At 48.3% G+C, this 17,899-nt stretch overlaps 1 protein-coding gene and 1 long non-coding RNA gene across 4 annotated transcripts in view; one reads left to right on the top strand and one right to left on the bottom strand.

The window, feature by feature from the left end:
• EPS8L2 (EPS8 like 2) overlaps positions 1-17,899 on the top strand; it is a 63,874-nt gene that overhangs the window by 33,739 nt on the left and 12,236 nt on the right. For both annotated transcript variants that reach the window (XM_035326636.1, XM_035326635.1), the window contains 12 exons: positions 2,119-2,183; positions 7,045-7,206; positions 8,101-8,250; positions 8,736-8,815; positions 9,548-9,687; positions 11,622-11,701; positions 12,192-12,318; positions 12,557-12,645; positions 15,264-15,338; positions 16,378-16,526; positions 16,724-16,850; positions 17,226-17,341. In XM_035326636.1, the coding sequence (XP_035182527.1) occupies positions 2,119-2,183; positions 7,045-7,206; positions 8,101-8,250; positions 8,736-8,815; positions 9,548-9,687; positions 11,622-11,701; positions 12,192-12,318; positions 12,557-12,645; positions 15,264-15,338; positions 16,378-16,526; positions 16,724-16,850; positions 17,226-17,341 (1,360 nt within the window). The remainder of the gene's footprint in view (positions 1-2,118; positions 2,184-7,044; positions 7,207-8,100; positions 8,251-8,735; positions 8,816-9,547; positions 9,688-11,621; positions 11,702-12,191; positions 12,319-12,556; positions 12,646-15,263; positions 15,339-16,377; positions 16,527-16,723; positions 16,851-17,225; positions 17,342-17,899) is intronic.
• On the bottom strand, positions 2,114-15,069 carry LOC118167381. Of its 2 annotated transcripts, none has more exons than XR_004751107.1 (4): positions 14,706-15,069; positions 4,554-4,640; positions 3,797-4,059; positions 2,114-3,342 (listed from the first exon to the last, which is right to left on the bottom strand). It is a non-coding gene; the product is annotated as an uncharacterized LOC118167381 (long non-coding RNA). The 2 variants fall into 2 exon arrangements; XR_004751106.1 differs by lacking the exon at positions 14,706-15,069 and adding an exon at positions 7,014-7,127.

The following is a 17,899-nucleotide window of genomic DNA, read 5'->3' as shown; positions in this document are numbered from 1 at the left end:
CCCCCCCCCCCCCCCCCCCCCCCCCCAGGACTAAGCTAAAGCTCCTGATTTGGGGGTTTTCTGCTCTTTTGGGTTTTCTGCTCTTGTAACAGCAGCATGCTCTGTTCACTGCAGTTCCTCCCTCCAAGTGCTTTCCCACATACAAGGTTTAAAGGAAAACACTCGTTAAGTGTTCGCCTAATTACTTCCCAGCCACTTGCCCACCTCCAGGAGTCTCTGTGGCTCCCGGTGGTCCTAGGGCAGATGTAAAGGACAGGCTTGGTAGACTTGTAGCAAATGACTCCATGGTTTAGGAGCAACCAGGAGACTGTGCTTTCCTGGGGCAAAGTGGACAGAGAGTACTTTTGTTGGGATGTAGCCAGGAGAGAATGCAAAGGCTGCCTGAGGCACTGCCTGCACTGAGCACGACAGCTTTCCCGTATGCAGGTGCCCTGTTGTGCCCTGTTCTGCCCTCCTGTCCCTCTGTCACTGTCCCTCCCACAGCAGCCATGATAAGATGCACTTAGGCACCTTAAAAAAAAAAAAAAAAAAAAAAAAAAAAAAAAAAAAAAGGAGGCTACTAACAATTCCTCAAACAGCACAAAAGCAGACCAGGTGCTGCTCCCTTCTGCTCTTCTTTTGATTTTATCACCCACACTCACCACTCTTCCTCCTTTCGTTGTGATGGGCATCCATCCCGCAGCCATTTCACTGCATCCCTGCTGACGGCGGCCGGGCTCAGGGGGAGCTGCTCGAGCCCTGGGTGCATATTACCAGTATGTCTTGGAAGTCTCTAGGGAATGCTTTTCACTCAAAATGTGGCATGCTGCTAAAAATATATACCAAAGAAATATGCTGGGAGGTTTTACCTGGGTCTTGCACCACTTCACCAAAAGAGATTGATAGATAGATAGACAGATAGTTTAGAAACTGAGTTCAAATTACCAAATGAGTTTCTATGAGGATATTCTTTTTCTGGGTGCCAGTCTCTCTAAATATAAAATTTGTAAAATGAGACCACATGTTCAGTGTTTACAGGGAAAGGGAAAAAATTGAGAAGCCAAAATCCCAGAGAAGGCATTAAAGAGAGCTTTGAAGTAAACCACAAATAAACTAAGAATAATACATATTTATTTAAAACACAAGCAGCCCCAGAGTTTGCTGTGCCATTAAATCCTCTTGGTTGTGACTATTGCTGCAGAGCACTGGATATTATAACACAGGCTATTTCCAGCTTAGGATGGGTGAAAACATATACAATCACAATTACATTTTCTAAGCAAACCAGAGATCAGAGGATGTCCTCTGCTGGTGAGGAAGATGTTTTCAGTTTGGTTAGTCGCAAATCACTCTGAGACTTGAGACCTGGTAGTTATTCCTCTACTATGTACACAAAGTATATATATGGACTCACTGGACACATACCAATTAATTTATGAGTAAAACATGACAGGGTAAATTCTTATAGGATTACATTCCATAGCCTCATGAAAATCCAAGCAATATATATTTTTTCCAATTGCTCTTAGTGCTGCTTTCCAGTGAGAAATGCAGGAAGTAATAAAGATTTGTTGCCTCATAAAAATATTGTTCAAGAAAGCCAGGCTCTGACTGGCTGGCCTTGATCCGTACAGCCTTTCCTATCAGCCCTACACTGTGCCCTGCCAGGAAATGTAAGAAATCAAACCAGCAACGTCACAGCAGTGCAGAGTGTTCCTTCTGGAGGACATTTAAAAGGACTGTTGTATCCAAACTGGAGGGTTGTGGTTGGATTTTTCTTCTTGCCACATGCATGTCATAGCCCTGTGCCAGCCTTCTCAGGCTGTTCCTCTTGTTCCCAGCCCTCTTCCGCGAGTGTCCCTTGTCATTTGTTGTCTGAGGCTTCCCTGTACACAAGATTTCATTTCCTCCACAAACAGCGCTGGAATCAAATTAGCAGCGACATTAAGGGATACAACCTGAATGTGCATCCTACACACCTAATTTGCCAATCCTTGAGACAAAAGTTGATGTCCTTGATTCTCAACACTGATTGAAACTGGAAGCTCAGAGAGTAGCAACCCATCATGAGAACTATAATTCTCCCTAATATACTGATAAACAGACTTTGAACTGAATGCTTGTTGTCTTTTTTTTCAGAACAAAGGAAAAAATACTCCAACTCCAATATCATTATGCATGAGACTTCACAGTACCACGTACAGGTGAGTATGCAATGAAATTTTATGGGATGTGAGGCCTACGTCAGTGATAGATGCTGATAATGAAATGTATTTCATTTGTCCTGGAGTTTATTAGGTCAAAGACCAGCTGGGAACCTTCTTACAATACACAAGTGTTGCTCTCCACACCCTGGGAGAGGCAAACAGCAAAGCTGCTCCATCCTTCCTTAAGGGAGGTGGGACTTCCTTGTTGCCCTATTTCTTTTTCCCAGCTCCTGCATGTAGATAAATTTGCCTCCTGAGCTTCCCTCCAAGGGGTTGTAATTTCTAGCTCCTGTACTGCAGGGCATGCCTGCAGACAGCCACCCACTGTAATTCCCCTCCTTGTGCTCTGGGCCACCCTGGCCCAGCCAGCCTGGAGCGGGTGGCTGAGACCACACAAGTCCTCTCCATCCATGGAACACACACAGCTGAAGCTGGGGTCCTCAGGGCCTCTCAGATTCCTTTGTGACAAAGAGGGATGAAAGGAAAGAGCACATGTAGGTGAAGCACAGGAGTTTGTTAACCGGAGATGCTTTGAGGAGACAAACTAAAGGACTAAAGGAGAGCAAACTACAGGAGAGCAGCAGAAGTCCTGAGATAATTCCTCTCCAAAGACGACCTCAATCCTTCCTACAAGTCAGAGGCTTCAGGCTGGACTGGATCCCTTTCTCTCCTTTCACATACTGCCTGCTCTTCCTAGAAGTAATACCAGCTCTCCTGCTGCTTTTATTTCTTTGCTGCTCCTCTCCAACTCCTACCTCTGAAGAGCAGCAGTCGTTCCATTATGGTATGACATTGTCTGAAAGTCAGTGCAAATAGACTCTGGCATAGCTCATAGATCCTTCCACAAGGCTACAAACAGTTTTCCAGGGCACAATTCTGGGTCGTGTTTAAATGCAATAGCAAAACAGAGGCTTTGATGGCTTCTCCCACCTTGCATTACACATCTTATCTGACCCTACGAGTGTTCCTAGCTTGGATCCCTCACACGTCTTTGAACTTGAAGAGTGGGAAAGACTCCAATATTAGACAGGCTGCTTTGGGGCTGGGGGAAGAGACAGAGAATGGTTGCTGCTTCTGCATGGCTGGCCTGTACCAAAGGCTCAGAAGTTAATGGCGTGTCTCCTGTCCTTTGCTGGGCTATGTCGAGGATGCGTGTCTGGGGACAAAGAGGCCAAGGCTTGTGAGCCAGCGCTAACCAGTCATTCGGCTGGACATGGTCATTACAGCCAGCAGATGGGAAATGGTTGACAGGACGGGAGGACAAAAAGCAGTAATTAAAGAACATGAATTTGGTTTAATTACAGATGGACCTCTTTTCTACTTCAAATTTAAATGGAAAATGGCATGCAAATCCATTGTTTATCAAAAATACAAATGATCAAGATTCAGCAAATTAAAGCGTTTAGTAATTGGGGGTGGAGAACAGAAAAAAGACGATAAAAAGACAAGAGAAATTCAGTGTGAGGAAACAGGAAACGGGGAGGCTGTGCTCCTCTCCTCTGCATTTGAAGGAGAGTAGTGGGAGCTTCTGTCCCTCGTTTCTCTGTCCTCCAAATCCTTCTTGACAGACAGATTAAAAATAGTGTTCCACAGTGGTTACAGGAACTCACCTGCCCAGAAAACACAGACCACATCGACTATCATCTTTCAGATCTCCCTCAGCTACTGTGTCCTCTCAAGTAACTCAAAACCCTTCAGCCATGACAGGCATTCAGCCAAATTCACCCCCCCGTGTCACAGACATCCACTTAAAGAGAGGAGCCAGCCTGGCTGCCCGGGGCCTGGCGATGCCTGGAACGCAACGTGCCGCTGCCAGCCAGCAGCCTCCATACCACGGGAACTCTGCCCAGCTGGGCCGTTTGTCACTGAAAACCTGGCAAGGCAAGAGAGGAAAACACTTCATGAGGTTCATGTTTAGTAGACAGGGTCCTCTCTTCTCTGATTTAAGGCCCCAGTACAGCAGAGAGCTTAAGAACACGGTTAAAAATAAAGGGAGCTGCTCGTTTGCCTACAATGAAATTTCAACTTTTAAAAACACTCGTTTGGAAAGAGGCCCTGGCTTCCACCCCATCAGTGGCCTGGCCAGCCATCCCCATCAGCAAGTCCTAACAAATAAAGTAACTTGTGGAGTCAGAGAAGGGACTTTAAACAGTGACACGTACATTAATTCTTTATTAATTATGCCATATGCCACTCATTTGTGAGTTTCTACCTTGAACTTTGACCAAGACAAACAGGACTTCAGTGGCAAGCAGTGAGGCAGGAAGAGGTTTCCTTATATGAGGCATTTTACACCCTTAAAGTAATCTATAAGCGGACCAAAGTTTAAAAGTGGAGAAAACCATTGCCCATTCTTATAAAAATTACCATATTTGAATCTCCATCCAGATGAAAGGGGCTTTTAGTGAGATAAAGGTAAGAACCAGCTTCTGTCCCCACTTGGTCCACCAGTATCTACAGAAAATGGAAAGGAAAAAATATTTTAATGAGTCCTAGTCAGACAAGTAGCTTTCATTTCCACGAAAATTAACTTAACAGTAAATAACAAAGGAATTTATGAAGATTGTAAACCTGGCAGTTAAAATAATAGAGCAGATAAGATTCCTGTCAGCAGGTATACACCAATTCCTTTCACTGCTCCGCAGGCAGAGGGTTTGTCACCTCTGCGTGGATAATATTGACTTTGCAAATACCTTTTCATGCAGCATTTTACAATTACAGTAACACATACCCAAGCATGTTCTTCATATCTGACTGGACGGCTAATCTCAGCTCAAATACCTGCCAGGAATTTTATTTAGATAGTGCCTCACCCCATACCTTTGCTTTATGAGCACAGAACTGGGTCTTCACTTAACCTCTGAAGTGTTTATCCTCTTCTCTGGCCTATCCATTCATCACAAATTATCCAACAACCACCTGAACAACAAATTGGTCACCACAAACGCTCTCCGCCCCTAATGCCCACTGTTGAATGTCGTGCTTAAAGACTCAGCCTGGGTTTTTACAGGTAGAAGGGACTTCCTCCCCAGAGCGCTGCTCTCATCCTCCTTTGCTGCTCTCCAAGACACCTGCCTGTTGTGGACACTAACCACAAGGAGCTGAGGCTGGTACTGGGAACAGACACATTTCCCCCCCAGCTCTTTTTCGTTCTCTTCTTGCATTTTGCAGCTCTTGCGCGCCAGTCTTCTTGGACACAGACTGTGTTTCTGCACTGTCTGGGCCCTGAGCCTTGCTACAGCACCACAAAAAGCACCAGAAAGAAACTGCCTGAGCCCTAAACCTGTGATCACTGGGAGAAGGCACGGGTCTTTCTGCCAGAGCAGTTACAGCTCCCCTGCACTCTGCTGACCCACACGCTAGTCTGGCTCAGCAGCAGCATGTCAGTGGCCCTAATACTATTAAGAAGGGGAATTGGGATGTGGGGGGAATTGGCTGAGTGAGAGAGATTCCAGGGAAGAGAGAAGAGGCTGGGACCTGTCCTGATAAGCCTGCCGGCAGCAGCAAGCCCCCAAGTGCAGCAGGATGTGTTGGTCAGGCCCGTAACGTGCCCTTCTGAAAAACTCCTGCCTTCCTCTTCGGGAGGAAGTTGGTTACAACAGGGAAAACTTTCAGCTGCTTTCCCACTCCGGCACGTTCTCCTTCCTATGTTGCTGCCAGGAACATAGCAGAGCAGCAGAGGGAACAAGGTGAAATGGGACTGTTTCCTTCTGCTTCCCCAATACTTCCCGTTCCCTGATGTCACCTGAACACGTGGCCTGACCGTGCTGACACTGACACGGGGACAACGGGCACAGTTAACCTGGCCGCTCTGAGCGGCTTCTCCTGCCTCGCAGTCCCCTCTGCTGGCAGAGCACTCTCTCCCCATCCGCAGAGAGCACCGCTTGCTCTCACCGCCTGGCCAGCAGCACCGTGAGCTGGTGATCAGAGAGGAGACAAATTAGTTACCTGGATTTTCGTCCGAAGGGGCCTTCGCCCACTGCTGGGGGCACGCGTGCACTGGTTAGTTGCAGCAGACACTTCTTTCTGTAATTGCCTCCCTGCCCAGCACTCCCTTCACGTGGAGCCCCACGAGCAGTGAGAAGCCTGCAGGTGCAGCTCGGTTGCACGGACTCTTCATAAACTGAGCAAGTGCCAAGTGCAATGCTTGGAGCGTTGCACGCTTCAGGACACAGAGCAGGGCTGGGAAAGCATGCGAGTGCCGTCATGTCTGGGACACGACCATCTCAGTGCACATCAGCCAGCACAAGAGGGGAGGGCAGCATGGAAATCAGGAAGTGGGAAGAGCCCCAGGCTGGGTCTACGGGGCAGGTGGAGGGAGGGAGGAAGACCAGGGTAATCTAGCAAAGCCACAGTGCAGGGCAGAGGCAAGTACCAAAATACCCCTTTATACAGTCAGAGAGGCCCCCATTCACTCCCACGAGAGCTGATCTGAGTAGTTTTGGTGGGAAAGCAGCATGAGGGGATTGAAAGGCTGGAGCAGAGTCAGCTGTCAGGCTTGGAGCTGTCTTGCGGTTTCAGAAAAGCCAGGGGACTAACTCGTTTGTGCAAAGCACTTGCAAACATGCACGCTGGATGGCGGCCAGAGCTGCTAGAATTGACATACGATGAGATAAACATGCAAGCAGTGAAACTCGTTATGAAAACCTTTGCTGTGTTACAAAACTCTAATCTTTCACCACTGCAAACGGCCTGGTACTAACAAGCAGAACGAACACGTTCCACAGTGACTCTTTCATGCCCGTGCAATAAAGAACAAACAGCCCAAACCTCTAGAGACGGTTTCACCAGTGATTTATGACACAAACACCATCAAAGCTTTTTCACCTGTTTTCTCCTCTTTCCCTCCCACCTTCAGCACTTGGCCACCTTCATCATGGACAAGAGCGAGTCCATCGTGACAGTGGACGATGCCATCCGAAAACTCATATTGCTCAACTCCAAAGAGAAGATCTGGACGCAGGAGATGCTGCTGCAAGTGAACGACAAGTCCATCCGCCTGCTCGACTGCGAGTCGCAGGTACCCAGAGCGCTCTGTGAGGGCGCAGGTTAACCTGGGGCGTGCGGTATCCTCTTCCCCTTCTGCTTTGGGGAGCCATTAGTGAGGAACCCAAACAAGGGGAGATCGCTACCAAAATCCACTCTGGGCTATGCAGGGGCTGGCTGACTGTAATCCAAAGGGCAGGCAGGTGCGGGCTGATTTATTCATGGCTCCAGAGCACAGAGACTCCAGATGGAAGATACCTTGAGCTGTGCTCCAGGCAAACAGGAAAACTGCTTTCTGTGGGAGTGATGCAGATTTACAGGTCCACAGAGACCTGCATATAGCATGAGCAGAGAGGGAAGGACCTGTTACTGGTATTAAAATAACATGCAGGGTCCCCTGCTTGAGAACAGTGCCCCATTTTGATAGCAATACATGTACGTGCACACAGCACACCTAATCTGCTGGGAAAGAGCAGCCAGACAGTAGGAGAAGGGTGGTACTGTCCTGAGGTTAGCAGGGAGAAACTAAAAAAAGATTTGCCCAAGGTCATCCAAGAGTCAGTGAAAGGGCACACTCCTCACTGCCATTACCCTGAAAGCATCTTTCCGCTGGGATGCATGATACTGGGGCAGGTAAAGGATACCAGTAAGATGACAGTGAGCAAGTGAGCTCAAGTTGTTCAAGTCTCCCACTGGGCCCCTATATTCAGGAACTCAGGAGAACAAGAGTTCTGTTTTCCATCCACCTTTTTCCTGGTCCTACGTAGTCCCAAGCCACTGCTCCTTTGCAGACTGCAACACGAGTATTTGAAGAGCCCAGCAAATCCCTACTGAGAAGCACAAGCTCTGTCAGGTCTCTCTCCTCAAGCAGGAATCCCAGGAGTTCAATAGGTCCCCATTGCCCAGCCTCTTCCTTCTTCTTTTCCAGGAGGAGCTGGAGGACTTCCCACTGCCGACAGTCCAGCACTGCCAGACGGTTCTGAATCAGATGCGCTATTCCTCCATCCTCCTCCTGGTGTGCCAGGATTCGGAGCAGCACAAACCTGACATCCACTTCTTCAACTGCGACGAGGTGGAGGTGAGCAGAGCCCTCCTTGCCAGCGGGATGTGAGTGGGGTGCGCTGTGAGACGGGGCTACTGTGGCCTGCAGCTGGCTTTCCCAAAGGAAAAGGTCAATGCTAAGCCATCCCTCCCACTCGTGGCAGCAGGGCTTTCAGGCATGGCCATCCCAGCAGCATAGCATCCAACTGCACCTTGTGCTGCATAGGCACTCACTGCTTGCCCCCCCGGAAGACTTTTTCAGGCACTGACAGCAGAGGAAGCCTAGAGATGCCCTAGAGGCCTGCCCAGGTATTGATGCCTTCAAATTAACCTCTCAAGGTTCCTGCCCCCCTGGCCCTGCCAGTCTTGTGCAGCTGACCCCACGGCCGAGCAATCTGGTAACAGAACAAGATCTGCTCCTAGCTCTCTGCCAGCCATTTCTTCCTTTGCCCACTTGGAGCCTTCAATTCAACTTTTCCAAAGCACAGCCCTTCAGTAAAACATCCCTGTTTTATCTTTAAGGCGGAGATGGTCCATGAGGACATAGAAAGCGCCCTGGCAGACCACAAGCATGGGAAGAAAGTACGACCACAGACGCTCAAGTAAGTACTACAGGGTAGAGCTGGGAGTAACAAAATCCCCCAGATCACATCCCCTGCAGAGAACACTCAGAGTGCAGTGACTGCCAGGCCAGCCTCCCTCTTCAAGAGGACCCAGACAAGAAGCTCACTCGTGCAGGCTTAGCTGAGGTTCGCTGCTATTTACAGAAAGGATATGAATTTTGGCTGTCCTTTTTATTTCCTTGCTGCAAATATATCCTTGGTTTACATGCCTGGGAACGGAGTCTCCATCTCACGTAAACCACCCCTAGGAGATTTTACACCCTGAAGCAAATCACACTGAGGGAACTCTTCTGCTGACATACAGGGCTCCTGGCTGCTGTGATAGACCCCCACAATGGTTTGTGCTGCTGACTCTGTGCAAGGAATCTCACCGGCCTCACAGACACTCCTTGCTCTAAAGCACCAGCCAAAACAGCCCTACACGGCTACCAGCTGGTGTGCACTGGAAGAACAGGCCTCCCAGACCACACACGGCAAGCTCCATTTAAACCAGTCAGGTGCTGCAGCTCTCCTTACCCAAACGCTTGCTGTTCCCTCGCAGCCTCCCCTCCCAAACCTGCAAGCCTCAGGGCACAGGGGAAAGGCAGCCAGAGCACACAGCATCACCCCGAGCACGCACCCCTGCTCAGGCTGGCACATTCGCACACTGCTCTCTCGGAAATAGGATTGTCAGCCTCTGACAGGGGTTGTTCTCTGTTGTTTGCCTTGCAGAGCAAACCAAGAAAAGATCAAGCAGAGACAGTCTATCCTCCCACCGCCACAAGGGCCGGCTCCCATCCCGATCCAGCACGACATGCGAGGGCCAGCGATGAACAGGAACCGGGTGGCACCCCCTTCCCAGTATGAACCAGGTACTGGGAGAGCTCAGCGGGTCGGTCCTGAGGATGACGGTTCGTTAGCCTGGGCAGCCCACCCTCCTGAAACAGCCTGTGGTCATTTCAGCCCCAGCATCGCTGCCCAGTGTCTTTTTACTATGTTATGAAGTAACATTCACTGAAATTCCCCAAAGAGGTGACAGTCTGTCACCAAACAGCAGTTGCATGAGGCTTGGACCAGGCACCAGTGATCTTAAAATGTACAGACAAGACAGGTCTGCTCAGAAAGGCACATCCCTGGCCCTGCTGACTTCACAAGAACCAAGATTTCACCCAAAGAAGTCAGGTGGTTTGCACGAATACCAGAGTGGAGGGTAAAAAGGCAGATCTCAACTTATCCCATACTCCAAAACCATCCCAACTTCATCCCAGTTTGAGCTGTCTGGAGAAAATTTGTAACTCTCTTTGGAGAAGAAGTTCCCAGTAACAGAAATATGCTCCTTCTCTGAAATAAAGCTCAGATTGACTAAAATGACCAGCAAACTCTAACCCTTCCTTACCACTGCCAATTGTACCAGCTTCTCTTGGGATTAATTTCCAGGCTCATGGAAATTCTATAAGCAGGGTACAGGAAGAAAACTCTGAATACCAGTTGAGCAGAGCAAACACTCATTTCCCTGGGCTCAGAACCGAAGCCAAGCAGATGATCCAGCCTCTTGAATGAAGAGCCTATTTTGGGTCCAGCTTTGCATAATGAAAATCAGATTTCTATTTCAGAGCTGGATCGTCTCTCAACATCTATATTCTGACGCACAGCAGTTTTCTGTGAAAGAGCCACCCTTAACTCTGCCCTTCCCAGTAGGCTTAACACAAAGTTTTGAGTCTGTTGCTCCCACCAGCACAGCTGGGCATTTACTCAGGCAGGATTTCTGGATCTGAGAAAACAGACCCTGGCACAAAAGCAGGAGTCAGGAGAAAGCTTTGAATGATGCCTGTTTGCTGGGATTGTTTCTCCTTTGAAATGTGCCTTACTGCTTTTTCTACAAAACCTGTCAAAACTAAACATCTCATCTTAATGCCTAAAGATGACGTACAATTTCCCCAGTCCTCTGCCAAATCTGCCTCCCCCGTTCTCCCACTTGATATATCCTGCTGCCCGAACACCGGCTGTGCTGGCCTTTTCAGAGCCCATTTCACTGAGCTGACACATTATTCTTGTCACAAGAGGCTGCCTGAGCAAGTGCTCACGCTGAAATATTGCTGTCCCGCTGAGTGTCTGCCTTCTGGAAGCTGGGAGGTACCTGTGGTTTTTATTTTTGCAAGTTTTTTTCATGGTGATTAAAAACACGAGTTTGTAGAAAAATGCTGTTTTTTGCCTGGGCCTGCCTCAATATCAATCATGCAGAATTCCTGTTGTGCTGCTTTCTAGCAAGGGGCCTTTGCATTCCTCTCCAGGTCTTATTTCTTCTTTCTTGATGGGCAGCTAGCTGAGCTGGCATCCCTGCCACAAGCAAGGCTCCTGCGGGGAGCAGGGGGTTAGAGGAGAGGGTTGGAGTCGCTCTGACCACGCGTGACGTACCCGTGGAGTGCTCAGCAGTGCAAGGGGCAGCTCCTCGGCAGGTCTAAGGCAGCTGAATGCATCAAAGTCAAAGGAGTCAGTGACTGGCAGCCGTTGGGAGCTGGGTGTGCAGGTCTCTGCCTGTACCAGCAGCGGGCTGCTCCTCACCATTCATCCAGTGCTGCTATCTGAAAACAGGCTGCATATTGACACACAGGGCTGGGGGCAGCTGCTGTGACCCTTGGAAGGTTTAATTGGCAACTTTGATCACCTCTGTGGTCTTCTGAGGTGCTTTCAGAATAAAGGAACGAACAAACCCAGCCAGGAGATCCCATGGGTCCCTGTGTTTAACGGAGTCTGTCTTCAACCTCTGATGGTAAAAATATTTTTCTCTCCCTCTCCTTGTTAGCAGACTATGAACGACGAGGCTCTGCCCCCCAGGACCATGAAGAGTCCCGAATCATCTTAGCACAGAAGATTGAAAAAGAAACGGTTGGTAACAAGATAGGCAGAAGGGATGGGGGAAGAGAGGAAGAAAGCAAGGGGCTCCTCCTCCATGAACAGGCATTTTATGCATAGTTCAGTCATTGTTAAGCTGATACCTACTGCTTAGAAAGATAAGGGGAGCAAAAGCAAAGCTCAGTCACTGGTTAGATGCAATCTCCTTTGACCTGAGGTAACTGTGCTGATTTTGGAAGGTCTGCTTCTCCCTGGTCCATAGTCTGCTCTTGGGGTTATTCTCCAGATGTCCATCAGCCAGCAGTCAGATATTACATTGGCAAGTACAGCACACAAAATAGGCACAGCTTTGTGCATGGAAAGCGATGAATCCAGACTAATTTCATGCCTGGATTCCCCATTCCCTTGCATTCTTCCAGGAAATGGAGTGGGCACAGATTGAGGCACTCGGGGATTCAGGCTTCCTGGCTGTGTGCAGTTTTGGCTTTTTCCACCTGGGTTCATTGCATTTCTGTCCTCACAGCAAATCCTGAACTGCACTCTGGATGATATCGAAGTGTTTGTCGCCAGGCTTCAGAAGGCTGCAGAGGCATTCAAACAGCTCAATCAGAGGAAGAAAGGGAAGAAGAACAAGAAGAAAGGGCCAGCAGGTACAATGCAGCAGCTACAACAAATGTTCTAGCTGTAGAATCTAGTGTAGAGCACACAGAGCCTTGTGAAGCCTCCAGCATGGAGAAAGACATCTGACTATTCTCAAACCCTTGATTTTTAGTAGTTCTAGTCTCCATACCTATTATTGCTGTCTCTTCTGCATGCCAGCAAGATGAACCCTTCTCTGGAAGGGGACACTCTAATTAAAGTGCCTTTCTCTCCACCTTCTCATAAAAGAGGGCATGCTGACTCTTCGAGCAAGACCCCCGAATGAGGCTGAGTTCATCGACTGCTTCCAGAAAACCAAACTGGCTTTTAACCTCTTGGTAAGACACAGAGGATATTTTTGTCTTATGCAGGGGTAGGGCTGTTTCCCATATATTGCCGTACTAAGCATTTAAAGTGAAATTTGTACTGAAAACACTGTCAAGGGACAAAGGTGTGAATTCCAGATTCCTCTGCCAGAAGCAACCACAAACCAAACACTGTGTGAGGCTTGTGCAGCTTTCCTGGGCCAAGCTGTTAAACTGAAACTAGAAGCCTAAAGTCCACGTCTGAAAAATGCATGCGGCTTCCTGCTGCCTGTGCAAAAGCCAGCACCGTGGTGCCCACAGCACTAGGACCCATTTCACAAATGCTGTGAGCTGAGGTGCAGCTGTGCTGCTGGAATGAGCCAATTATTCCTCTCCATCTCCCTGCACCTCCTTTCTCTCTATGCCAGGCCATGCAGTTGTGCCCTGGCATGTGGCTGAAGAGATCATACACGTGAAAACCAACCAATTTCTTTTGGCAGTGCTACAGTCAGACCAGTTCCCTAACCAGGCTCACCCTGCAGCTGCAGAGCGCACGTTCCCGCAGGGAACAGCGGCACAGGAGGGACTGAGCAGCTGGGGCCCTGCAGTGCCCGCAGCTCCCTTCTGATGCAATCCTGGCTTAGAGCACTTGTGAAGTCGTGGGCTTTCAGATTCAAGAACCAGTGTGCCTGCTGTGCTGACAGCTGTGCAAAGGCTTATACAGGCATCTCCACTTGTGATACTCGTTTTTGCTTGTGGCCTTTGAAAATCTGCTTAATTTTGTGAGAGCTCTAGTCCCTGTTATCCTTCTGAGGCACAAACAGAACTATAAATATTTAAAAAAAAAAAAAAAAAAAAAAAAAAGAACAACAAAAAAGTCTTATCTACCTTAAATTGCTCTCACCTGATCCTGACTGAAGAGCAGCAGTGCAGCTGCTCAGCCAGGGTCCTGGCAAGTCTCCGGTTATCCATAACTGATGTCCCTCATTGCCCCGAGGTTCCTGGATCTTCCACTGTTTCTCCCCTGGAGGAGCCGCACTGGGAGATGTCAAGGAGGGGATGAAAAGCTGGAGCACAGACATGTTCCCAGCTCTGCTTAGTTAAGTGTGTGAGACCAGGAGGGTAATGAGCCAGAAGGAAATTGTCAGCTCTGACCAAACTTGCCAGCTCTGACCAAACTTGCCAGCGAGCAAGATCCTTCCTGAGATGTTATAAGTAAGGAAACCAGAGACTGTAAACAAGCCTCAGGCAGGACACTGAGCTGCAACCTTTTCCTTTAGAAGCGAGCATTCACACATTTTTGCTCGCTCAGGACCTGAACTGAGTCTTGGAGGTGGCAGCTTTGGCCAGCAACAACTGCTCCCACACAAACCGATCAGGCGCCCTGCTAGGGCCATGCCACGCATGCACAGCCCGATGCAAAGGCTGCTCTGCAGAGGCAGCTGAGGATTCTCCAAGCATCAAGAAATGATGGCTGTTGCATCCCAGCCCTTTCTGACCGCTCGCACAGCCGAGCTGGATACAGTGGGGCTGGTGTGGTCAGCCAAACCCTTAGGCATGGCATGCTGGAGTTGGTGTCCCACACCAGCCGCTGTGCCAGTCGTGTAACACAGCCACAAGTGCCCATTACAGGCTGCAGATCTGCGCACGTCCACTGGTGCAAGGCCCCGCCAAGCTCAGCATTGCGGCTGCTCCCCCGAGAGCAGCGCGGGTGCTAACGTAGGGAATTCAGCCACGCGCTCTGGCTCTCCCTGCAATCCAGCCTTGGTCCACAAACCTGCAAGGAAGAGGCGAGAGGCTGGGGAATGTAAGAAGGCGAGGGGGGAATCATCAGTGGAGCAGCGGCGTATCTGCCCCGCGCTGTCATGTGCCCCGTGCCAGTGTCCTTGCAAAGTGCCGCTTCCTTTAGGCGCCTCGTTGCCATCAATTATTTAACGCTTTCCGCTCTGCATTAATGTTTAACCACCAGCATTTGAAATGACTAGGCCTCACATTTCGGCAGGGGAAGGGGGCTGTTTTCCATTGTAGCAATGCCAATAGCACAGGACACAAGATACAGTAGAAAGGAAGCACAACTTGAAGCGGTTTCTCACCACAGCTCAGCTCAGTTCCTACAGCCAGGTAACCCGAAGCGTTCGTTCCTCCATTCCAGCAGCGACTCCTCCAAATGCCACATGTCCCAGGGGCCAGGACAGCTCCAGGTGCTGCAGGCAAGACCTTGCTGAAGAAAGCAAAACACTTGTTCTGTTGTATTCGTTCCCAGCAACTAATGGCATTTTCAGCTTTGCAAGAGTCAGAAGCAACAGACCTGGCCCTTCCTCCCTAAGGTTTTTCAAAGTAAACCAAGGTTTTCTGTTTCTGCTTAACATAGCTTCAAGGGACTGACTTTTAATAGTGTAGGTACTGCACCCCTTCTGAAAGTAAAGGCTGATCGAAATGAACACAAAATAGAAATGATCAAAAACTGAATGATTCCTACTCCCCAGTCACTTAGTTTTCTTTCCTGATTTCAAGAACACTGTTAAAAGTTCCCATTATTTTCAGGCTGTATTATTAACTAGCAAATATCAGTCAGCAGCAATCCCTCCATGTCACAGGAGAGGAAGCAAAACCAGGTTAGGATTAAACAGGATTTTCTTTTATCTTTTCAGGCCAAACTGAGAAAGCACATCCAGAACCCAAGCGCTTCAGAGTTGGTGCATTTCCTGTTTGGGCCACTGGAACTGGTAAACCTAACTCACGGGTTTTGCTCTCAATTCACTTTTTTTTTCTAATGCCACTTTTGCACTTACGGGCAGCTAAATTATGCAGAAGAGTCAGCAGGCTGCTCAGAACTGCCCAAAGCTGTCTCAGTAAAGTCCAGAAGCAACAATGTCAGTGTTTCTGGTCTCTGATCTGATACCCAGCTTGAATTAAACACATAAACTCCAGCAAATACAAATCTTTCCACCACATTAATAAAGAATTACTGAGAGCAGTGCAAGCCAATTTATGGTTCTTTTGGGGAATCTGCCTGATCTCACCTTCAGGTACACATGGCTCAGTATTTGCACTGAACGGAAGATGCAGGAATCCTAACTTGAAAAAGAAGCCAGAAGTGATGCAGAAATATCAAACAATTTTCCATTTTTTAATGTGGCAGCTTGTGATCCTTTCTCCAACAATGGCTAATTTTTAGATTAAACCCTGCTTTGACTCCAAATGAAAAAATCTTGTATTATGCAAAGACTGATGTTTCTTGAGACAACTGAACTAATCTAAAAATTAGCTGCTGCCAACAGGAGTCAAGCCATCCCTTGGCATGAAGGGTTGCCCTCTGGCTTTCATTTTATCCCATGGAGAGCTTCGCCAAGAATTATTTGCCTTATTTGTCTGGTTTTATTTGTTTCTTGTTTGTTTTTAATTAATCTGCTAATCAAATACAGTACAGTGCAAGGATGGAAAGGGGATACTGAGGGAATACAGCATTCCTTTTAGGAAGCAGCAAACCATTAATTTAGTTCATCTGTGTCGTGAAACCTCACGCTTACACATGAAGGCACATAGGAGTGCTTTGGAAATGCAAGTCTGATATGAATTAGTCTGGTTTTAGAGGTACTTGCCATGGAGGGTATATTGGTTTCCTTTGGAGTGGGCAGGGACAGGAACTCCAAATGATCAGAGTGACTGATTTTTCTGTTTTAGATTTCTATTCTTGTATGTGTGCTGCTATGATATTTGGAATCTTTCCTACAATCTCTCTCATATTTGCGTTTGTGTGTAAAGATCGTCAATAGCTGTGCTGGCCCTGAGCTTGCCAGGTCTGTCGTCAGCCCGCTTCTGTCTAAAGATGCCACAGATTTCCTCAGAGGACATCTGACACCAAAAGAGATAAGCCTCTGGGACTCACTGGGAGAGACATGGACTAGATCCAGGTGAGGACAGAGCTACCATCTCACCAGGCTCCCCAAGCTCTTAAGACAGGCAGAGGGGATGCTTGATTTTATGGCCATGTCAGAGGGATGCTCCGATGCCCCTGCCTCTCCCTGACAAGCAGTACTGGATGCTTTCCAACAAACGCTCCTTGTGAACCTCACCACATATTCCCCATATTCCCTGCTTCATGTTCTAGAGCTGAATGGCCCCGAGAAGCAAACATTCCCACCTACATCCCCAAATTCCGCAACGGCTGGGAACCACCCATAGAAATCTTCCGTGGTGCTCCCTGGGAAATAGACATCGGACACTTGCAAGAAGAGGTTAGTCTCATGCTCCCGGTCATCCTTTCTTCCTTTCACTCTTCTTCTCCTCTCCCCTTTTCAGAGTGAGAAGGATCTTCTCAGCCTGCAGGTATTTTCTCTGGCCTCTGGAGTTGGCATCAGGGGAACCCAGCAGCACTGCAGGGATAGCAAAGCTGTCAGGCACTTCTGGCAGCTTCCTCCAATTCTGGTCTGACTCTGTGCGACCATGGAGTTTGCAATTGCATGTAACAAGTGGTCACCTCAAAATTCAGTTGTATCTGGTCACTCCAGTTAAATACAGAAAGAAAATAAGGCCAGATTCATCACCTTCCTTTCCCTTTGACGCAGCTTTCCCCTTTCCTGGTAGCACTGACACTGTGTTTACCTTTCCAGCTATCATCAGCCAATGGATATCCTTACCGCAACTCCTCGCTCAAACGCGGCCAGACGGCTGATCAGACACAAGCTGTGGATGCCTTTAAGCAGAACGTAACTCAGCATGTAAACAGGTAATGTACCAGCACCAAAATGGTGCCTCGGCTCCCCTCGGTAACCTCATAAGCACCCACTGCACCACACCATGATACCAGGATGATTTGGCATCCTGGCAGATCACTCTCTGCCATTATTAATTCAGACTTGTTAACAAGATCAAGAGAACTCCAAGATCAGACAAGCTGTCTGCTTTTAATCATCAGCAGGTCTACAAGGAAATGGGTTACATGTGTTTTCCACCATAAGAGGCAAAAATACTGGCTGACTTCATTAGTCTACCAGTATGTTGTTTCAGAACAAAGTGAAATTAAAGAGCATGTGCCTTTGGATTTTTCCTGAGACCTCTGAAGTTTCAAACTCTTCCAAAAGGACAAATGAATTCTCTGCCACTCCACGTTGCAGTGATTTGACATGAAGTTCTGAACTGCCTTCCCGTCTGCCCAAGAACAGGCCCAGATTACACTAATGATCCATGAAACTTTAAAAACTTGATGTCCAGACACAGCAAAGCAGTTAACCATGGACTTTTCCAGAGCCAGCACTAGACTGGAAAATAACTGCAAGACAGACTT

This window comes from Oxyura jamaicensis, chromosome 5 (genome assembly GCF_011077185.1).
Source record: "Oxyura jamaicensis isolate SHBP4307 breed ruddy duck chromosome 5, BPBGC_Ojam_1.0, whole genome shotgun sequence".
Lineage (NCBI taxonomy): Eukaryota > Metazoa > Chordata > Aves > Anseriformes > Anatidae > Oxyura > Oxyura jamaicensis.
This window is presented reverse-complemented; position numbering and strand designations above follow the sequence as displayed.